This window comes from Ursus arctos, unplaced genomic scaffold (assembly GCF_023065955.2).
Source record: "Ursus arctos isolate Adak ecotype North America unplaced genomic scaffold, UrsArc2.0 scaffold_24, whole genome shotgun sequence".
Classification (NCBI taxonomy): Eukaryota; Metazoa; Chordata; class Mammalia; order Carnivora; family Ursidae; genus Ursus; species Ursus arctos.
The window spans coordinates 5,516,859-5,539,359 of NW_026622919.1; the positions used below are offsets into that span (position 1 = coordinate 5,516,859).

The following is a 22,501-nucleotide window of genomic DNA, read 5'->3' on the forward strand; positions in this document are numbered from 1 at the left end:
TTGATTTTCCTTTCTTTTTTTTCATTTCTTTTCTTTCATTATTTGTTTGAGAGAGAGCATAAGCAGGGGGTGGGGGTAGAGGGAAAGAAGCCGACCCCGCTGAGCAGGAAGCCCATGATGCAGAACTTGATCTGAGGACCCTGGGATCATAACCTGAACCGAAGGCAGATGCGTAACCGACTGAGCCACCCAGACGTAGCAGCTTTGATTTCCCCAATTGAGCCGGTAGGTCACGGCCACTTCCTTAAGCTTTGGAGTGTAGGACACATACATAATGTTCACGGTTTCACACGTCAATTTAATACATTTCTCATGCCCCGCCACCTGGCCACGAGTCAGCGCTCAGAGGAATTCCTGGAACCCAAGTCCCGGCAGTCCCCGGGGAGGGCGAGAGGAAGAAGCCCAACGGCCTCGGAGCCGGCCGCCCTCCTCCGCGTGGAGGCAGCTCCTAGCAACGCGCCAGCCGCGAACAGAGGTTAACGGCCACGGCGCGGTACTCTGGGAAATGTAGCTTATCTCGGCGTTCCCTGTTCTCTTGATTCTGGTCAATGACCGGACCGAGGACTACAACTCCCAGCATGCCTCGCGCCACGGCTTTCTTTCGAACTCCGAGCGACTGAGAGATTGGTGTCCGCGGGGCTCCGGCGCGGGAGGTCAGAGCGAGTTGGGCTCGAGTGGGGTCCCGACCAGCATCTATGGCTAGTGGCTGCGCCTCCGCGGGGAATGGCGCGTAACCCGGGAGATTTCAGGGGCTGGGAGGAGAGGAGGCCGCGCTCGGGGTTGAGCGGGGATGGGCGCGCGGAGCGGGTGACGCAGGGAGGGCCGCGGAGTCTCCAGACCTAGGGGGTGACCGGAAGGGCCCTTGCTAAGGATTTTTCAATGCCTGGCACGGAGTTGGCGGAGCAGATACGATGACGCGGTGGTACTCTGTGGCACTTCTAGCCGTTGCAAACTTCTCAGAGATTCCCTGGTCTGGGAGGCTAGGACGAAATCCCTAGGAGATGGCAGAAGCTCTCGGATGTGATATGAGACAAAACGTGTTTGGACTTGTAGGTCGTGCAAATTGCCATTACAAAGAAAGAGAAACACAAACATTCAGAGTGGCCCCTGTGAATAATCCCAGATGAATTTTGCATTCTGTTAACAGGACCTGCAACACCGACAAATAGAGATGACCCCCTCTGACTCCTTTCTTCCAAGGCATGGGAAGGTCGGTCTTGGTAATGCTCAGGAGGGGTAATGCTCAGAGAGTGACAATCTGAGTCAAACACTTCGCTGTTAATGGATTAAATCAGATTTACAGTTAGCGTGAAGGGAAAAATTTCCACCGTTGGTGAAAATAGTTTCAAAGAGTAAAACCAGTGCTCACATCGACTCCTTGTGCTGAATGCACAAATGTAGTCATGGGTGTTGCCTGGGAATGCTTATTGGCCATAGTGCCAGGCACCCACCTCCTTTCTGAGATGGGTACCTACCATCTCTTGCATCCTCTTTCAGGAGAAGAGATGAGGACCACTGCACTTTGTGTGAGTCATCTCCAGGCCTCAGAAAGCTCCTTAAGTCACCCAGAGCACTTTGCTTCTCATCTAAGTAGCTCTCCCTATAAGGAATTTTTAATTTATGGAACTAGATTTTAACCTCTTGAATGGGTAAAGTGAGAGAAACCTTGATGGGCCTTGGACCCAAGCACTGTGAAAGCTACATCATTTTTAAGCAACCACTTGAATTTTCCTCATTAGGGAGGATGAGCCTGATGTGGGCAGAATTCAAATGAGCCGGACAGCGCTGTGAACCAGCTACAGGCAGCTCCCAGAGCCTTGAGATGGTAGGCAGAATGCAGACTCTTACCCCTGCTTCCACCCCCCAGATCTTGACTGCCTGGAGAACTTTAGGGTTTGGGTGACAAGGACCAGGATATGGTCCCCAGAGACCAGGTAGAATTGAGACCAAACTTATTAAGAGATGAGCAAGCCTTCTGAGCCTCTGGATGGCCAGCCAGAAGCATTTTTAAGTGTCCCTTGTTGGTGTTGAGAAGTCAAGGACGCAGAAGAGGGGAAAACCTTCCCAGTCGTGTTATATCCTGCCTGGGAGGGTTCACATGTGGCATCGGAAATCAGGGAAAAGGAGAGACTTCTGCCCACCGAATGGCACCCACAGTGGTGTCCATTGCTGGTTAGTGGCGGCTGCTTCCATGCTCTGAATGAGTCTATTCTCAGAAACCCTGGGAAAGTATAAAGAGCTTCTGTCTCTAAATGCCATTGCTGCTCCTTTTCCTCTGGTGACTTGGCAAAAGGCAAAACAATTTATTCTGTATTCTTGGTTTCAGCCACGTTCACTGTTTTGATTTTGTTAATGTGATTTGTTTTTCCAATGGTAGGCACCAAAAACCAAGAAGGGATTGAAAGGTAAGTGGAAAAATAGAACATCACCCTTAAGGCAAAAATAATTCCCCACCTTTCATCCAAAAATAACATAGACGTGTCTGTATCTAAATGTTCTTGACATGAGTCTTGCCGGTTTCCCCATAATTGCACAGGAAAGCATTGGTCTTTATGGGGGACTCCCTGTGGTGCCTATTGGCCCTCAGAGTAATCCAGAAATAAATGGACAGGGGTGGGGCTTGGGGAAAAAAGTCCTTCCTGTCGAGCTCTGTATTGGAAAGTATACAGTTGGCATTAAGGGCGGTAAAGGCACTTCAGCTGGGTACAAGAACTAGTTCAGTACGTGTACGTTGGGTTTCCCCCCACATACCCCCTCGGAAAGTGGCCAAGGGGGTGTGCCCCCAGACCAGTGCTGGGGGAGGGGGAGATCTCAGACGGAAGCGCACGAGGAAGCTGTTGGCGTGAAAGAGGCTTATGTGTGCCTAGAAATCTTGGACGCTTTTCCCAAAGAGGCACACGGGGCTTTATTCAGAGTCTGTTGGCCAGTGTGTCCTGTAGAATGCAGGCTCTCCTGAAAATGCTCGCCATCATCCTTTGAGGGAGTTCTTTTCGATTTCCACCCTGGGGTCCTTCAACAAGGCATTGTGATCTGTTGTCAGAGAGTTAGGAAACATCTCGTGGCCGTTGAAGAGAGAGCTGGGTCCCCGGCCCCAGCATCTGAGCCCTCTGGTGGTGAAGAGTCTGGAATTGGGACGAGGTCTCAAGACGTGAGGCTTCTTAAGGACATCGTTTTCTCCTGAAGTCTTGACCATTCCTTTTCTATTTGTTCTAGGCTCCATTGATGATGTCCTTGGTGACCTCTTAGGGGATGACAGTAAGTGCCCCTTTTGCAGAACCCCCTGTTTTTAGCTTGTTCTTTTTTTTTTTTTTAAGATTTATCTATTTGAGAGCGAGAGAGTGGGGGGGAGGGTAGCAGAGGGAGAGGAAGAGAGAGAATCCCAAGCAGACCCCCCACACACACACTGAGCGCGGAGCCTGCGGCAGGGCTCTATCTCATGACCCCAAGATCATGACCTGAACGGAAATCAAGGGTCGAACGCTTCACCAACTGAGCCACCCAGGCGCCCCTCTTTTTTTTTTTTTTTTTAATTGAAATCTTATTCACAGAAAATTCACTCTTTTCAAGTGTACAATTCACTGGCTTTTAGTGTGTTCCCAAAGTTACGTAATTATCACCACAATCTAACTCCAGAACACTTTCATAAAGAAACTCCACGTCCATTAGCAGTCACTCCTACTCTCCCTTCCCCCCAACCCTACACAGCCACTTACTCACTTTCCTTCCCTGTGGGTTTGCCTGTTCCAGACCTGTTGTATAAAATGGAATCACATCGTGCTTGCCTTTTGCATCTGGCTTTGTTCGCCCACACTGAGCCGTTCCCGTTTGCAGTCCTCCCTATGGCTGGACGGTGTTCCAGTGTGTGGATGGACCGTGTTTTGCTGGTCCACCCATCGTGGGTGGTGGACACCACGTTGGGGCGGGGCTAGGATGAATGATGCGCTTAGGAACACCCAGGTACACGTTTTTGTGTGGCCGTATGTTTTCAGTTCTTTGGGGGCGTATCCTAAGGAAGGGAACTGCTTACATGGTAACTGTGTTTAACTCGTCGAGGCACCACCAGACTGTTTCCCACGGCAGCCGCGCCATTTTGCATTCCCGCCAGCAGCATGTGAGGGTTCTAGTTTCTCCACATCCCTGCGAACACTTGCTAATTTTCTGTCTTTTTGGTTATGCTCATCTTAGCCCTATACAGTTGCATCTCATTGTGCGGGTTTTTTTTTTTTTCATCTTTTTAAATTTAAATTCAATGAATTAACAGAGTATTTTTCACGTAGAGGTGGAGTTGAGTGACTCATCAGTCTTATGTAACACCCAGTGCTCATTCCATCACACGCTCCTCTTAATGCCCGTTACCCTGTTACCCCTTCCCCCCACCCCCCTCCCCTCTCATGGTGTTGGTATTTATTTATTTGACAGAGAGGCAGTGAGAGAGGGAACACCAGCAGGGGAAGTGGGAGAGGGAGAACCAGGCTTCCCGCCGAGCAGGGAGCCTGATGCGGGGCTCGATGCCAGAACGCTGGGATCATGACCCGAGCCGAAGGCAGACGCTTAACGACTGCGCCACCCAGGCGCCCCTCTCATGGTGGTTTTAACGTGCATTTCCCTAATGACTAATGACATTGAGCATCTTTTTCATGGGTTTATTGGCCATTTGTGTATCTTCTTTGGAGAAAGGTCTCTTCGGATCCTTTTTTTAAATTGGGTTGTCTTTTTACGATTGAGTTGTAAGAGTTTCTTATATATTCCGGATATCGTGTGTGCCCACCTCTGCCGTCTTGAAAAGCAGGGCTTCAGGGGCCATGGAGAGCTCACTGAGGGCAGCCAGGCTGAGGCTCCCCCGACCTGGCCCAGAAGAACCCACGGAGCCCAAGCCTTGTGTTCCAGCCGAGAGCTCTGGGGGGTGGAAGTGCATCGTTCTTCCTGTGCTTTATGGGGTGCAGTGGGGTTGGGCTCTTCATTTGGCCTCAGTTGGCATTTAGGGTGAACTTCCTGGGAGAAGGTTTTTCTGGGAGTGCTTGGTGGGGAACTTCCAGTCTTTTTCATCTGACTCCAGTTCACCTGCCAAATGGTATCATTTCTGTTCTCTTTTTTTCCAGTGACACTACCTGAAGAGCCTGTTAAACTAGCTTCGAGTGCCCGAGACGCCACAGCTGTTGCCCAGGCGCTGCCTTCTTCCAGGGCTAGAACGAAGTGAGAGCGGGACTGGCCTGCGTGACTGTCACCCCTTCAGTCCAGATGCTGTTGCCTCCTCACCCTCCTGCTTTTCTCCCACTTGTTGTGCACCCCGCTGCTGCTGTCCCTTACTCCTCCCTTTCCTCCCTTCCCTCCTTTAAAGGACCCTGAGGAGTGGGAGGCTAACTGACCGGGGTCGGGAGTCCTGGCTGCCAGTCCCGCCCATGACACTTACTGTGTGATCGTGGGTGATTCCTGAACCTCTGGGCCCTCAGTGTTCTCACCCCCAGAATAAGAGAATTGGCCTGGATCAGGGGCTTTCAGGTCGTTCTTCCAAAGTGCTCCTGACAATGGAGGGATAGGAGCGAGTTTTGTGAGCTGTCCACCCTCCACCTTCATCTTAGCCGACGCAGTTCTGTTTCTCTCCCTCTCTCTCTCTTTTTTTTTTTTTTTTTTTTTTTGAAGATTTTATTTATTTGTCAGAGAGAGAGCACACACGGGGGAGCAGCAGGCAGGGGGAGAAGCAGGCTCCCTGCCAAGCAAGGAGCCCAATGTGGGACTCGATCCCAGGACCCTGGGATCATGACCTGAGCCGAAGGCAGATGTTTAACTGACTGAGCCACCCAGGAGCCCCTCCGTTTTTCTCTCTTATCTGTTGTTTTTAACTGTTGTTTTCCCATCTCGTGGCTTTTTTTTTTTTTTTTTTTTTTTGAAGTACAGTTGATACCCAGCGTGAAAATAGTCTCGAGCGTACCACATAGCGATCGGACAGGTCTATACGCTGTGCTCGTCACAGGTGTTTAACAGATTGGTTTTAAAGGGGCTGTACCGCTTTAGAAAAATGGAAAATCTCTGCATTCGGTGGCCTGTGAAATTTCTTTAAGCAACTCTGTCGCGTTCTCCTGGAGCAGCCCCCAGGTTCAGCGGGGCTCTCTGAGCCGCCTTCCTTTCTCAGAATCAGTCAGTACCCTGGCGATGCAAGTGGGTGCTGATTGCACCTCTTTGCAGATCCCTCCTGGAAGACCGTGCCTTCAGCACCACGGCGGGCCTCCTGGGACCTGATGCCGAGGTGAGCCTGGCCCACGCTACTCCCCACCCTCTCTACTTATCCCCAGAAGCAATGAACTGGGGGTGACAGCTGGGAGGTTGCTCACACAAAGGTTTAGAAGTTTCTGCAAAGCCGGGGCGCCTGGGTGGCACATCGGTTAAAGCGTCTGCCTTCGGCTCAGGGCGTGATCCCGGCGTTATGGGATCGGGCCCCACATCAGGCTCCTCCGCTATGAGCCTGTTTCTTCCTCTCCCACTCCCCCTGCTTGTGTTCCCTCTCTCGCTGGCTGTCTCTATCTCTGTCAAATAAATAAAATCTTTAAAAAAAAAAAAAAAAAAAAAAAAAAAAAGAAGTTTCTGCAAAGCCGGTGTGTTCTCAAAATAATACCCAAGGGCTGCCAAGCGGACCCACATGTGAACCCAGCAGGCTTTTCCTTCCTACCAGTGAGATGAGCTAGAAAGCAGAGCTCCCACCAAGTGTTGGATCTCGGATCTTGCCCCTTACAACTGTGTTTCCCGTAATCTCCCCGGCTATCCGGTTACACAGTTGGGAAGTGGCATAGTGATGCCCTGTGATGGAGGGATTCTTTCCAGTGAGGAGGGGCAGAAAGTGGCACCTCTTTCTGGGTCTCCACACCTGGGCAGGTTTGACTTCTGAGGACACTTCTGTCCCAGGGGAAGGCAGGACCTCCTGCTGGTGCCCCACTGGCCGAGCTCTGCCCCTGCTGAGCCGTCTGCCCTCACAGTAGCAAGGCAACAGGAGCCAGAGCTTTATGCGGCCTCGGCCAACGTGTGTCCTTACTCTTCCGTGGACTTAGGTGTCAGATGTCTCCGATGCAGACCCGCAGACTTTGCTTCAGGCGATGAAGGTACCGAACTGGCTTGCACAGTTCTGGGAGTGGGGCGGGGGGTGGGGGGCAGGCGGTAGGAACGTTCTGTGCCAAGCCTTCCTTCTCCCTCACATTTTTCCCTTTACAATTTGTGTTCCTGAGCCCTTCCTAGTCAAAATGGAGCTCATCTGTGAGCTGCTGCCCTTTGAGTGTCTCTGGATAGAAATCCATTTTCCTGCTGTCTAGAGATTCGTCCACCAGGAGACACAGTCCTGTACCAAGCCCCTCGTGCACTGGGGCTGGCTCCCACCCAGAGACACCACCCCCATTGGGGGAGAGAAGGAGAGACTCTCCTCTAAGGCTCCTTCTTAAGTGTTCTTTGTGTTTCTCTCCACATTCCCTGCCAAGGCCCCTTCAGTCCAGCTGTGCTCTCATTGGATCAAGCGCCAAGCTAAGCTTGGGAATGGAATTTTAAGACGTAAATTCTGTACAGTTTTTAAGATAATCCCCAGGGCTCAGGTGGTCTAGCCAGGGTCTGACACCTTAGGTCACCTTGGCTTTCCCACCTGTCCGTCCCGCAGCCCTGTCCCGCCTGACGTCCTGCCTCTCGTCCCTCTTGCTAACCTAGCGTCCCAGGCCAAGGCCAAGTGCTTGCTTTCAGCCTTGGGGGGAAGGGAGGGCTAAAAAATTGGAGTCTGTCCCTTTCTTGGCTCCATATTCAGCCTCTTTAACCTCATCTTGAAATCACTCTTGCCCAGGGCCCGCCCACTGGCAGCCCTGGCCACAGCCCTCCAGTCCTCTGACTCAGCTGCTGGTGGTGACTTCGAGTCTCACTCCAGAACCATGAGCTGGGTCCCTGCCCCCCAACTCACTCTGCTTCCCCGTGATCCAGTTTTCCTTCCCAACTCCTCTTTTTCCTGCATAGTTTCCCCTTTTCCCTGTGTTCCTCACACCTCTGCCCCTGGGGTGCCAAGCGTCCTCCCGGAGAAAGTCTTCCTCCCCTAATGGGAGTCAGTCAGCATGTGGCGAGTCTGTGCGGGGGGCGGTGGTGGCGGAGGCCCTGACTGTCTTCCTCTGCTGGCCGGGTACCTGGCCCCTTCTCACAGCCTGGCGGCAGTCCCTCTGGGAGTCTTCAGTCCCGGGGTCCTGCTGTTTGGTTCCCACCGTAAAGAGAGTTCCATCCACTGCTTACTAGGCCTGTGCGAGAAGCTGGGGCCAACAGGTGCTAGTAGGGGGTGTGGAGGTGCCCCCTGAGACGGGGCTTACCTGAGACTGAGCCGGTGAAGACCTTGTGCTTCGGCCTGGCCTCTCACCAGTTCTGTAACTCAGGGTCAGTTCCCCAAACCAGGTCCCCATTTGTCCCCCCACGGAATGTGGAGGCCGTATCACCACCAGGCTGCTCAGAGCACAGGGCCACACGGTACCCCGGCTGAGCACCGGTGAGGATTCCTCCCTCCCTCCTGCTTTTCCAGGATCTGGACGACATGGATGCCGATCTCTTCGGTCTGAAGAGGTCTAATCTGGCCTCTGACAAAAGAGCTGCCAGGGGTCCTGGGAAAGAAGAACTGCCTCATCATCCCAAACCCGCCGGCACGCTGACAGCCAGGGAGAAAGGTGAGCGTGGGTGTGCCTGGGATCTAGGGACGCTCTGGGCATAGGAGGGCACGCAGCTCTCATTCCCGTGGGCTTTCTCTGTGGTTGGGGAGGGGGCGGCTTCCTCCCTTCCCAGTGTGCTTCCAGGCCCTCTAGGTGCAACATGGCCAACTCCATGGGAGGTAAGTTGGGGAGTTTGTTGGGAGCCTGTGTGCCTCCCAAGTCCATGACTCTGTTTGGAGTGACCTGTGACTGGGGGACAGGAAGTGGCTCCAGACCACATTTCCCCGGCAGAAGCCTGTGTGAGAACCAGCGAGGTGTCGACCCAGCCCACCGCCGTCTCCACACCCATGAGCCCTCAGCCCCCCACAGAGAAGGGCACGCCGTCCCAGGGTCCCCGTCATGGTGTGGCAGGACCGTGGCTGGGAGAGGGCCAGGCCTATGACCTTGCCTTCTGTTTGCTTCTTACAGGGGACGCCATTCCCGCCAAGAAGCCCCCTCCCTCTCCCAGCAGCTTTGGGCATCAGGACAGAAAGTTTTCCTTCGAAGGTACCACAGGCCCCGTGGTCATGCTTCCGGGGCACTTTGGTTTTGAGAGTGGAGGAGCCTGGGTGGTGCTCACGTGCTTGCCCGGCGGCAGGTTGCCATGTGTGTCGGAGGAGGAGCAGACAGCCGGGGCCACCGGTTCAGCTCCTCAGGAAGTCAGGGAGGGACTGATGGGGTTGTATTGGGGGGAGATTTGGGTCACGTATTTGCCAGACTTTGAAGCCAGACATCAACCTGAAGGTTTTATAAAGCGTAAGAACTCCCCTCCCTTTTCCAAATGCACACGAATGTTTTACTTCGCTTCTGATGCCTGGGGGATGTTTCCAGAAGGCTGTGCAGACAGCAGAGCCTCGGGGCACACAGGCAGGCCCCGGGCCGCTCCCTGGCTCCCTGCCGAGGCTGATGTGTGTCCTCTGGGCGCTGAGTGGCTGTTCATGTATTAGAGCAGCTAGAAATCCCCCCTGGAGTGATCGGCCCCCAACACAGTGCGAGGCTTGTTTTCCAGAAGAAAGGGTGCAGACTGATCTGTGCTTTCCTTCTGGCCATGAGACTTGGAAGACCCATTGGCAGGACTTCTGTCCGACAATGAGGAAGGAATCACCAAGAAGCCCCCTGGGGCAGAGAGTAAAATGGCTTCCGAAAAGAGCCCAGCCCCCGTCAGAGATCAAGGTAAGGAGGGTGGGCTTGTTGCTTGTCCTGGGCAGGTAGAGTTGGCTCAACCAGAGACTCTACCGGGCCGGGACCACAGGTCTCAGATCCCAGACCAAGAGATTATCAGTGTCTCTGAACAGGGAGGTGGGACGCATGAGCCTGCGGTGGGGCGGGGGCGTCGGTCCTGTGTGCAGACCAGACACATGGGATGCCTGCAGCCACACCCAGAGGTCCGGGTCTCAGAGAAGCGCCCCCCTTCAGACACCAGGGTTGAGGGCATGGTGGGCCGTGGGCACTGTGCCCTGTGTTCTGTCCTCTAGGTCCATCTATTCCGCTAACTCCTGGGGACACCCCGGTCCGAAAGAAAGAAGAAGTGCTATTTGATGAGGAGGACGACATTGTGGCCACCCTGGGGTTTGCAGACAGCCCCACAGCAGAAAGGAGGCAGACGGGTGACCAGTAAGGGTCCTTAGGAACAGAGGAACCCTGCACGTAGAGCTGCCTCAGGCCCAGGGAAAAGCCGGAGGGCCGGCACGGTGCAGGCCCCCAGGCACACCCGCGTTGACGTGTACCTGTGTGTGTCCTGTCCTGCAGGGAAGGGCCCCGTCCTGCTCGCTCCAGGCTGGATGAGCTGCTGGGTCGGGGCACTGCCACCAAACTCCTGGCCCGCCCGGGCACTGGGGAGCACAGGGAATTCAAGCTGGACAAGAAGTACCAGAGGCCCCAGGGTGAGCAACCTTGCAGGGCAGGGGAGGCAAGGTGGGGGGCTCCCAGACCACACTTGTACCACAACCCATAACGAGAAATAAGCTTACATCGCAACACATGTTATCATAACTGAGACAAAAGCGTCACGGAATGATAATTACCACGTTCAGTATTCTGTTATTTTTTATTTATACACTATCTGAGTTATAAATACGTTGGTTGTGACTCATGAAATTGGTTTCTTGACCTGCGGATAGGTAGCAGGTCACAGTGTGAGAAAGATCGCTCTAGACCAATGTTTCTCGAAGTGTCGGCCCACGGGCTGTCTGTTAAGAATCATTCTCATGGCACAGGCAGCCCAGCGGGCCTCATCTGAAGGGTGCCTGGGGCAGGACGCCGCCGGTGCCTTGTTCACGGCTCCCAGGTGATGCCCGGCGTGCGGGATGCTGAGACCTCGAGCTCATAACCAGTGCCGCACCCCTGCCTCCCGTACAGCAGCTTCACCTCTGCTCACTTGCTGACATGACAAGCTACCAGTTCAGTTTTTTTAAACAGAGGTCTGCAGCCACAGAAGCGTCTGATTGCCTTGCTCGAGATCACAGGCTTCTTCATTTTACAGACAAGGAAGATCCCTGGGGTGATGAGGACTTCACCTTTGGGGCCTATCAGCCCACCGTGGGCTCCTGCGAGGGCCGCCAGTCCCGCCGGCAGTCGGTCAGGTAAGCGGGGCCTGCGGGGAGCGTGACCTTGGGGACAGGTGCCTACCAGGAAGGAGGAGGTGGCCCAGCCTCCCCCTCCCGCCCACAGTCTTGTTGAGGACCACGGCGTACGAGGCCCGGGGTGGCACCCTGCAGGTGCCAAAGGAGGAGGGGCGTTGCCCAGTCCTGCCCATCCAGGCCCATTTGCTTCTGGCCTCCTTGGAAGGAAAAGGAGAAGGTGCCCCAACACCGCCTGGAACCCTTAAAGCCATAAACATCTGAGGTCAGCCAATCTCCCTGAGGAATGTTCAGTCCCAGGGTAGCGAGACCGCGAACAGTGGCTTCTCACGCCCCGCTCCCAGGACCAGCCCCGGGGTCCACCGTGACGCCTGGCCGCGGTCTCATCCCCGTGTGTGGCAAAACATTACGTTAGTGGGGAGACTTTTCTGAATTTGGAGTTTTTCTCCCAGGATACATTTTCCACTTTATATCTGGAAATAATTTCAAACTGACAGAAAAGTTGTAAGAATGGCACAAAGCACTCCCTCCCGCGCCTCGGCCAGAGTCAGCAGTGGTTGATACTGTGCCATGTTGGCTGCACCACACTCTTTCTCTCTAAATAAGCCTACACACACGTTGACATTTCTCCCAGTCCCAGTATGTTCTTAGACCTTGGAACCTGCTGCCAGGGGCCAGTAACGCTTCTAGACAGTGGCCAAACAAACAGGTGACATTGTCGATGGAAAACCTAAAACCACTTGATCTAACTCATTTTTCTCTGGACGTGCTTCCCCATGGTTGTCACTTGGTGCTGCTTGCTACGGATAGAATTGTCCCCTGTTCACGTGATGGAATTCAAGACGTCTGTGTTCGAGGGCGTTCTACTAACAGCTCTCAGCTGGCTGCTGCTCTGCCGCCCGAGCTGGTGTGGGCACTGTGCTCGCTGGGCGTCGGGCTGGCTGCGCAGAGCCCCAGGCACCTCTAACTCCTTAATGTGGGCCTCAGAGTCACCCCCGAGCCGTGGAGGGAAAGGCTGGTCAGGGGGCTCTTAGGATGGACTGCTTGCCCTGCCTTAGACCCCCCTCCTCTCTGTCTTGAAGTAGGTTCTTAGCAGAAGATGGCGCAGACACCAAGGGGGAACCAGGCTCCAAACCAAGCACTCCAGCGGCCTCCAGCCCCATCCACCCCAGGAAGGGAGGAGCTGACTGGTTGGGCCTCAAGGATGACGACCTGTTCCCTCCCTCTCCCACCAGAGAGGCTCAGAGGGGAGGCTCAGCGCTCTCCACTCCTTCCGTGCTCCCTCCCAGGAGCCAGCCCTCAGCCCCAGGCCGGCACTCGGCCCCAGGCGGACTGCCCTCCTCCTCTTTGGGGCCAAAGCCACCAGCTGAGGGGGCAGGTTTCCCTGCCAAAGCCAGCCAGCCTTCCCAGCTGGGAGCGTCTGAGGAGAAAGAGGAAGAGGATTGGCTGAGCCAGGCCTTGTCTCGGAAGAAGTCCCAAGGTCTGGCCAGAGAGGAGCACACTGAGGCCTCTAAGGGCCAGAATCTGGTGGGGGCAGTAGGCAGTGCCCCTTCCAGCAGGTACAGGCTTGGGCTGCTATCTAGGGGAGGGAGGGCTGGGCAGGGGCGTGGGGGGGCCAACCTTGCCCATCTTGGTGTCTCAGTCAGGAGTGCCGGCCTCTTGGCTGTGCCTCTGCCTCTCTGGACACTACAGAGAGAGCGTCTGGCTCCCCATCCTTGCCTGCGTGCAGACCAGAGGGGGTCAGGAGGCTGTCAACACTCACGCCCTAACTGTCATGTGGACAAGGGCTGACTTGATCAGGCGGGGACAGAGGGTACCCTGATGTGACAAAGGCACAGCCATCCTGGTGCCTCTGAGCAAGGGCCCTGCCCACAGTGCCCTTGGGGTCCCGAAAGACCCAGTGTCCAAATTATTGGTGCCTCTGCTGGCCTGAGCTAAGGGACATGACACGTGCTCGTGCTTCAGGGGAGTGTCAGAGAAGACAGTGGCTAAGGGGCAATTCCTGGGGAATGTCACCGAGTGGGACAGGACAGCGAGTGACCTCTGAGCAGCGGCAAATCCTGTGGGACAGGACAGCGAGTGACCTCTGAGGGCAAGAGGGCAAGACTGGGATCTTCCAGAGGAAGTGGCAAGATGGCGTGTGGCCAGAGCGAGGAAGAGGTGAAGCAGGCAATTGTGTGACAGTCCAGGGACATAACCCAGCCCCAGGGTTGGTGTGAACGAGGCAGGTAGCTTTGACCTCCGTCTGAAACGAAGGGAAAAGCTTCCCTTTGGCCCCGAGAGCTAACCAAGGTGGGTGGAAACCACGGCAGGAGGAGAGGAGCCCAGTGGGAGCTGGGTGGCAGGACAGTGAACAGAGCCCCAGGCTAACTCAGCAAAGTTGTGTGTGCCAGAACAAGGCCTTGAACTTGAACTTAACTCTGGTGTCTCTAACGTGTGCGTTGTTTTCCTCGGACCATCAACAGATGGTCAGCGCCCGTCCACTGTGCCCTAGAGGGCCCTGGGGCCAAGAAGGGGTACTGGAAGGCCAGGGGCTCAGACTTGGGAGGAGAATTCCCAAGATGGGATGATGGAACAAGAGGGGCGCTGAGGGGACGAGTGGCCAACAGCTTCATGCTCAGACTTGTCCCCACCCAGCCACGTCCAGCCTAAATGGAACCTTCTGCCACATTTGCTGTAACATTTACTTCCTCAGCCAACCTGTTCCCAGCACTCAAGGGTTCGAGCAAGCAGCTGCTGGAGGGCCCTCAGGAACAGCGGCAAAGAAGCCACCAATAAGGCCTGCCACCTCGGGGTAGGTCCGCAGGGGGCTGGGGGTGTGAGAGGCTGGGTTGGTCCTGCATGGGCCTCCTACCTTAGAGATGATGGGCAGCCATGCTGGGCTCTGACTTGGTTGGTTTGGCATACGGTATCTGCTACCTTGTATCGGGCCCGCTGACTAAGGGGACCCGAAGCCGGGCCCCGTCTCCTTTACCCAACCAAGACCTCACTCTTAGTAAACTGCCAGCCACCAGGCCTTTCCAGTCCACTCTCTGAACCTGTTTGCCTTCACTGCCCGTGCCAGCCCTCTTCTTGTCTCCCTGTCTTCTACACAGTAGGCTGTTCACCTTGACCACTGACCCCCCCAAATCTCTATGTCCTTAGGTCCCCTGTGACTTGGAACCAGACTGCCTTGACCCTCCCTGGAGGTGACCCAAAGAGGGGAACAGCCCTCGGAGACCTCTCCAGCATTGGTTTGTTTTCTGCTTTGTTTAGTGCTTTACTTCTGGGTGGGGAAGAGGCACTTTGAGCTTCCTTTAGGGTCCGGGAAGACAAGTAGAGCTGGACTCACACACGCACACACGCACACGAGTCGGGAAGACAAGTAGAGCTGGACTCACACACACGCGCACACACGCACACGCGACCTCCGGGCCTCTGTGGGCCTCCTGCTCATTTCTCTGCTGTTGATTTTCAGAGCCGGCAGCTTGTTTCCCGAGCTCCCAGGAACCCTCAGGGCCTCCTGTGCCGGTCCAGGTAGGCAGGGCGGACCGGCAGGAACAGGCCTCCGGCCGTAGCGCAGCTCCCGTGCCCAGAGGCAGCGGCTGTGGTTTGAGCCGACAGCCTGCGGGGAATCATGTGTCAGGAGATCTGACGGCACTCCCCCAGTGCTTCCCTCAACCTCTAGCCTCGCCGCTCTCCGGCAGCGCTGGCCGCTACTTTGCCAACTGCAGGAGAGAGGTCGATGTGGCATCCGTGCGGGGACAGCCAGGAATACTCCAGTCAGAAAGCAGGGCTGCGGGTTTCCCGTTGTTCCATCTAGAAGGCCGCCTCCATGGCTGCCATCCTCCCGCCGCTGCTCCACCTGCTTCCCAGGTGTGGGAAGTGGTCACCTCTGAGCCCGGCCGTGAGGAGACCCCAGAGACCTATCCCCAGGAACCCAGAAGCACCTCCGGAGGTGGTGGGTGGTGGGCAACCTTCAGGAAGTAGAGAGGCGCTCAACATCTGGCCTTAGGGCCTGGCAGAAGGAAGCCTCTGTCATCGCTGAGACGCTGCTGGGGCTCAGCTGCTTGTCTAGGAACCTGGAACACCTGCTGGGGAGGACGTTGTGCTGAGGGAGGAGGAGAGGGACGATGACCGCACAACTCCAAGGCCTCGGCCTCCCGGTGTCACGTCTCTGTCCTCATTGGCAGCCACAGATGAGGCGCAGGGCCTGGGATGGCCAGAGGTAGCTGAGCTCAGCTGAGTCCCTGTCCCCCCCCCCCCCGAACCATCTCCCACCCTCCCCTACAGTCCCTGCTCCCGGAGTCCCTGGCGCGGAGCCTGTCGCCGGGCCCAGAATACCAGCGGCAGCTCGTGGCCGCACAGGCGCAGCTGCAGAGCGGCCCTGCCGAGCTCCAGGCTGACCTTCTGCAGAGTCAGGCCCGGCTGGCAGAGCTGGAGGCCCAGGTGAAGGACAGAGGCGCCCTGGGCTGGGGGGGCAAGGCTGTGACGGGCAGGTCTCCCTCCCAGGGCTGGAAGGCTTCCCCAGGTGGCGCAGGGAGCCCACCTCCCCCTCTCCTGCCATCTCCAGGTGCGGAGGCTGGAGCTGGAGCGGGCCCAGCACCAGCTGTTGCTCGAGAGCTTGCAGCAGCGGCACCAGGCCGACCTGGAGCTCATCGAGAGTGCTCACAGGTACCCGCTGCTCCTCCTGCGCCGGCTTCCCAAGCCTCAGGGCCGGCCGTAGCCGACGTGCTCCGAGAGGCTCTTTGAGTGTCCGCCCTCACCCTCTGAGCCCCACAGCTGTGTGTTTTGTTGGCAGAAGCCGTGTAAAGGTGCTAGAAACATCGTACCAGCAAAGGGAAGAGCGGCTGCGGAGGGAGCACGAGGAGCTGTCAGCCCGGTATCTGTCGCACTGCCAAGAAGCCGAGCAGGCCCGCGCCGAGCTCGCAGCCCAGTACCAGCGGCGCTTGGCGGCCGCCATGCAAGAGAAGGACCAGGAAATGGAGCGGCTCCGGGAGCTGCAGAGGTGAGCACAAGGCCCAGGGTGGGCAGGCAGGGGGAGCTGGCTTCGAGGATGGCCAGAGGAAGTCCATTCCCCGGAGACCCCAAGCTGTGGCTCAGCAGCTGAGGCTTGACCCCTTCCCTTCCACGTGAGGACCAAGGCCAGGCACACTGACCCATCACCCCCTTTGAGTGGAGGGCCCACCACTTTTCCAGCGGTGGGTCAGGGGTCCCTGCAGGGCCTGAGGGGTCGTGGTAGCAGCAGGCAACCCGAGGACCTAGCTCAGCACAGGTCAAGCCCCTCGCCTGCTGGTGCTCTCGAGTCTGGTGACTAGATGGACCCCGGAAGAGGTTTGCAGTCTTGTGCCTGGTGTGTCCATCCGGTTGCCTTTCTAGATGAGAACAAAACTAAGAAAAGGTACATGAGGGAGCTGGTTGATGTGGGCAGAGCAGGGTTTTCAACACTTCTTGGATTGGCCAGACAAGGAAAGGCTACCCACACGCCTATCTTTTCTCCTGTATGAAGTGTCCTTTGCTAAGTAACAGAAGGAGTCTCCCATTAGAGGGGATGTGGCATTGAGGCCCCAAGACATGTAAGGATAAGGAGCGAAGGAGGCAGAGGCCGTGCCTGGAGGAGCAGGGGAGGACGTGTACGAGGAGGAAAGATGCCAGGAGCACTGACTGCCGAGCCCTCTGGTGCAGCTCGGCGCGCGTGCTCACCACCCAGCCCCCCACTCCCCCTCAGGGCCTCCATCCTGGAGATGCGCCAGGACCACGAGGAACAGCTGCAGCGGCTGAAGGTGCTGAAGGACCGAGAAATTGACGCGGTCACCAGCGCCACCTCCCACACGCGGTGGGTGCGCCATCTGAGCCCTGCTCGCTCATGGGGCAGGGCTGGGGCCCGGGGCCGGGCTGACCCAGTCCGCCCCCCGCCCCAGGTCCCTGAACGGCATCATCGAGCAGATGGAGAAGTTCTCCAGCAGCCTGCACGAGCTGTCCTCCCGCGTGGAGGCCTCGCACCTCACCACCACCCAGGAGCGGGAGCTGGGGCTCCGGCAGCACGACCAGCAGCTCCGAGGTACCACCGGGTGGGCCACAGGTCCCCCCCCGCACCCAGATCCCGCTGGGATGGCGGGCAGGTGCTGAGCGCCCTGTGGCCCCCCAGCACTGCAGGAGAGGCTGGGCCAGCAGCGGCGGGACATGGAGGAGGAGAGGAGCCACCTCCAGGAGGTCATTGGGAAGATGGAGGCGCGCCTGAACGAGCAGAGCAGGCTGCTGGAGCAGGTGGGCTGCCCTCCCACTGGCAGGGCCTGTGTCCCCAGCACCCCAGGGATGCTGCCAGCGCTCCCCTTCCTGCCCTTCCTGCCCACCTCACCCAGGTCCATCACGTTCATCCGTCCACTGAAGCCTGTGCCCCCTGAGCTCTAAGAGGCGCATTTTTGAACCCCTGCATATCTTTTATATAGAAGAGCAAGCTTGATTCTCTAAAAAAATACCTTTTCTTTTCTTTGTGCCAGGTTTTAACATGATACATTATACTAAAAAAGTTAAAATATAGTTAGGAATACAGAAGAAAATCAAAATTACCCACTAGCCAGAGATAGCCCCTAGACTCACCAACATTAGATATAGGTGTGTTTGTGTCGTGAACCATATGTATTCAGTTCTCATCTGGTACCTTTCTTAAGCCCCTGTCTCGGGCCAGGCACGGTCAAGTTCCTAAGCTTCTGCTCATATGGCCCTGGTCCCCTGGCGTACACCGTGTCCCACCTACCGTGGCAAGTTGACTGCATTGTGGACGGAGACAGGCAGGCAGAGTGCAGCAGCTGGCATTTCGGGGAGCAGGGCTGTGGCTGTTCTTCGGCCCTGTGGAGTGGCCCCCGTGCCTCTGGGTCGTTCCGGAGCCTCTAGGCCTTGGTGCAGTTCGTTCCAGCGGCTAGGCCCCGGCAGCCCTGCTCGGCACCTCTCCTTCCGTACCTCTCTGGAGGTGTTTGTGACATAGCGTGGGAGAGGTGGGTGGGGGTTGCACAGCTCCCTGGGCGCAGTCAGGCCTGACGGGTGGGCGGAGGGGACGGGCAGAGTGTCCAGGGAACGCGTGTCCTCAGCCCTCACCTGGCCCCCAGGAGCGATGGCGGGTGACTGCCGAGCAGTCCAAGGCGGAGTCCTCGCAGCGCGCTCTGGAAGAGCAGAGGAAGGTCATGGTCCAGCAGATCTCCATGGAGCGGGAGGAGCTGGAGAAGGCCAAGGTGAGTGCAGCCACGCCACGTACAGCTGTGACCCCTGCCCTAAGTGTAAGGATGCTCACCCCGTGGCCTGGCCCCCTTGTCCCAGAGCGCCTTGCTGGAGGAGCAGAAGTCCGTCATGCACAAGTGTGGGGAGGAGCGGCGGCGCCTCGCGGCCGAGTGGGCCGAGTTCTATGCACAGCAGAAGCTGAGTAAGGAGCGGGCCGAGCGCGAGGCAGAGAGGGCGCTGCAGATGGACAGCCAGCGGGAGGGCACCCTCGTCAGCCTGGCCAAGGTAGGGCCCGGGGCCTCCAGGGCAGCCCGGAGCTCAGCAACCCTGCCGTTTCCTTCCCCGGCCCTCACTCCTCCAGCGGGGTACATCCGCTAGCAGAGAGCCTAGAGACAGCAAGAACGTGGACATGAAAATAACAATCGTAATAATCTCTTCCTTTGATTGACCTAGGTGCTTTATACACATTCTCTGCTTCAGTCGTCATCACGTCCCCCTGACTTAACTATTCGAGAAATGAGGAGGCTGGGGTTCAGAAAAGTTGAGCCCCAGGGTGAGGGGCAGCCCTGAGGCTTGGCCCCAGGCCTCTGACGGATCCTTGGACCCCTTGCCCTCCTGCCTCCCCCAGAGTCAGGGTGGGTCGGAGCCATGGAAACAAGGGGGGGGGGGTAGTTTGCTCCAGAGGGGGGGAATGCAGCCAAGGCCTTGCCGTCTCCAGGAGCAAGCCGAGCTAAAGATCAGGGCCAGTGAGCTCCGAGCCAAGGAGGAGCAGCTGGCGGCCGAGAGGGAGGCCCTGGAGCGGGAGCGACAGGAGCTGCAGCTGGAGAAGGAGAGGGTCAGCGCCGCTGCCCTGCGCACCAGGCTCCGCGCCCAGGAGGTGGAGAGCATGAGCCAGGTGACCGGCAGCTGGGCTCCGGGGGGCGTGGCTGGGCACCCACGCAGCCCGCCCCGCTGACCCCCGGCCTCCCCGCAGGTGGCCTCCGAGAAGTTCGAGGAGGGGCAGCGGGCGCTGCGCGAGGCCTGGCAGGTGCAGCAGGAGCAGCAGGCTAGGCTGCAGCTGGTACAGCGGCAGCAGGAGCGGCTCCGGGAGCAGGAGCAGCGCGTGCAGCAGGCAAGGCTCCGCCCCGCTCCGGTCGCACCCGCAACCCCCCCAATCTCCCACCCTCACAGCCATGTCCTTCTCTCTGGGGCTGGGCACAGGAGCATCTGAGTCTGGCCCAGCAGAGGCTGCGGCTGGGCCACGTCCCACAGGACCTGCCCTCCAGCCCCGTGGCCCTGCTCCCCATGACCCAGGGGCCAGCAGCCGCCAGCCTGAGTGGTGAGTAGCTTCCAAAGGACACGACCTGGGCTGAGCGGGAGCGCTGGGGGGCAGCGCCAGCAACGCTTCCCTCCACTGTAGTTAGGGGCGGGTTAAAGTCCGTTGCTAGTCCCTTGTCATGCAAGCAATGTGTGCGGTAGGGAAAACTAAGAGATAAGAGGAAAGCTGCTTTGTAAAAGGTTACCCTCAACCTCACTCTCAAGAGAGAAGCACCTTTAACATTTTGGTGTCTAGCATTCTACACTGTGCGTGTGTTTAAAAAAAAAAAAATTGAGATCATCTCAATTGTTTTCTACCTTGATTTCTTTCATTCGGAAACATACATATGGAACGTGATTTCCTATCAGTAATTAAACATTTAACCATAATTCTTAATCAGCATTGTCCATTATGTTCCATGTTTTTATTGATTCCCTACTGAGTGGTTTTTGTCACTAAGAAACATCTCAGTGGATGTGTTTGTATATACATCTCTGCACCTTTGCCTGATTATTTCCTATGAATAAATTCCCAGAATTGAACTTGCCAGGTTAGGTCCCATGAGCATTTTCAAAGGCTTCTGAGAGTCAGTGGCAGCGCCCAGAAGGTTGGCCCGGTTGCTGCCACCCACAGTGGGGAAGGGCCCCAGGGATCGAGCTGTGGCTGTTCTGCTGTCCCCCCTATGCCACAGCCCCTGACCTCCTCCTCGACCTTTTCAGCCATTGTGGCCCCTGCACCCAGCACGCCCCAGCGCGGCCAGCCGCCCACCGGCCTGGGCGCCTCGCACCTGCACGCCAGGCTGGTGCTGCTGAAGCACACGGCTGAGCAGGTGAGTGTCCCGAGCGGAAGGCGGCCCCGGCCTGAGCCACTCACTCCCCCCGGGCCCAGGGCTCCTCTGTTCACACTGGTGGGAGGCAGGAAGGAACATACCCTGGCCCCAAGGAGGGCCAAGCACCCCCTACCCCCGAAAAATAGTGCACAGTGCCCACTGAGCATCTCTGAGACGCGTCCTCCGGGCCTGGTTCTGTGGGACGCAGCTTGCGTCCATCATCTTAGCTGAACCTCACGGTAACCCTGTGATCGGAACAATAGGAGCTCTCACTTATGGAGCGTTTCCTGCGTGCCAGGCTCCGTGCTGAAAGCTGTATGTGCAGTGCGAGGCTCTCCCCACCCCCCCAGCCCTACAGGCAGGTAATGTTATTATTATCCTCGGTTTAGAGACAGGCGTACTGAGGTGAAGTCATGTGCCGACAAGGGGCCTCTCCATGACTGAGACCTGCTCGGTCTCACTTCCGTGCCCCCACCGCCCCTGCCGCATCCCAGAGCCAGGGAGTTAAGTGGAGAGAGGGCCGCCGAGTGAGGACTGGCTCCACCTTGCTCTCAGCTCACCTGTGAGCCAGCGTCCCTGTTCAGAGTGGTTATAGGAGGGAGCCAGGGCGGGGACTGCTCACCCAGCTCTGCCTTTCAGGACCGTGACTTCTTGGAGAATGAACAGTTCTTTCTGGAAACCCTGAAGAAAGCCTCCTACAATATGACATCCCATTCAACCTGAAGGGCGCCAGAGGCCTCCAGCCCTGGAAGTCTGTCCCACCGCCCCCCTGGCTGCCGGCTCCGGCTCCGAGGCCGGAGTGCCCAGGGCCTGATTACAGCTCCTCCTCGGGACAGGGTGTGAGCACATTCTCTCTGCATGCTCCAGCCTCTGGGGCTTGGGGAACAGTGGCCTCTGGGGAGATGTGATGCCGAGGGTGTCTCAGCCCACGACCCTGCCAGCCACAGCCTCGGTTCTTCTCCCCCAGACTTCCAGCTCAGATCCAAGGGCTCACTGGGCTCTGTGGACCCCTCCCCTCCTCAGCAGGCAGATGGTTGGGGGCTAGTGTCACCTGGGCCTCTTCTGAGGCAGGGGAGTCTTCTTGAGAGATGCCACGGGCAGCCTCCTGCCCTCCCTGTCTGAGAGGCCAACAGAGACAGTGCGGGCTCTCCTCCCTAACTGGGCCATAGAGTCAGAGCACGTGTTTCGAAGCGCCTTCTGTCCTCCCGACCGCGGAGGTGGGCGGTGTTGAGGGGGCAGGGAAGGTGCTGTGCCCAGCCAGGTTTTACCTCGAAGTCTTGATGTGCTCTCAGGTTGGCTGGCACAAAGTCCCTGCCTCGTTCCCAGCTGCCTGAGTCACTGACGAACGCTGTCCCTTCTTATAATTAGGGCTTCCCAGAGGCAGGACTGGGCGTGACAGTGGGGTATGGTGAGGGACCCGTAGAGAGGCCTCTCTGTCCTGTTCACCTGCTACCAAACCACCACAGGTGGGAGAGAGGCCTCTCTGTCCTGTTCACCTGCTACCAAACCAGCACAGGTGGGAGTGAAGACAAGGGAGCGGGGCCCCTGCCACAGCTGGGAGGGTAGAGAGCGCCGGGGACCCCCACAGGGCCTTACCCAGGCTGCCGGCCCTGGGAGGGCGCCTTTGCCCTTCTCCCTGCAGGGGCGCCAGAATGGGGGTAGCAGCTTAGCAGTGGTCCCAGCAGATCCGAGGAGGGATAGACACCACTAACATAACCACGGTCACTCCTGAAGCGGCTTCCCTCAGCCAGTGACTGGCTACCTTCCACTGGAGGACAAAGGGTGAAGGGGTATCAGAACAGCCTTCAGAAGGATCTTCATTTACCAGCAATTTCCAGCCTTCATCTTGGACCCATTAAATTGCTCTATTCTTTATGACTGGATTGTTAGAATTTGCCATGACTCCTGGGAGTTT

At 57.2% G+C, this 22,501-nt stretch overlaps 1 protein-coding gene across 1 annotated transcript; it reads left to right on the forward strand.

Moving 5' to 3' along the window:
* The first annotated feature begins 660 nt into the window (after positions 1-660).
* FBF1 (Fas binding factor 1) lies at positions 661-22,464 on the forward strand. Its single transcript, XM_044378741.3, has 30 exons — positions 661-1,049; positions 1,148-1,210; positions 2,378-2,405; positions 3,214-3,255; positions 5,100-5,193; positions 6,184-6,244; positions 7,041-7,091; positions 8,525-8,666; positions 9,117-9,194; positions 9,741-9,860; positions 10,163-10,301; positions 10,437-10,570; positions 11,170-11,269; positions 12,352-12,825; positions 13,962-14,060; positions 14,411-14,499; positions 14,724-14,782; positions 15,539-15,694; positions 15,819-15,919; positions 16,047-16,253; positions 16,974-17,081; positions 17,167-17,306; positions 17,394-17,512; positions 18,352-18,474; positions 18,560-18,745; positions 19,179-19,355; positions 19,434-19,571; positions 19,661-19,778; positions 20,477-20,586; positions 21,226-22,464. Exons 1-30 carry the CDS (start codon positions 1,002-1,004, stop codon positions 21,307-21,309), a joined length of 3,588 nt encoding a protein of 1,195 aa, XP_044234676.2. The 5' UTR covers positions 661-1,001; the 3' UTR covers positions 21,310-22,464.
* The last annotated feature ends 37 nt before the right edge of the window (positions 22,465-22,501 follow it).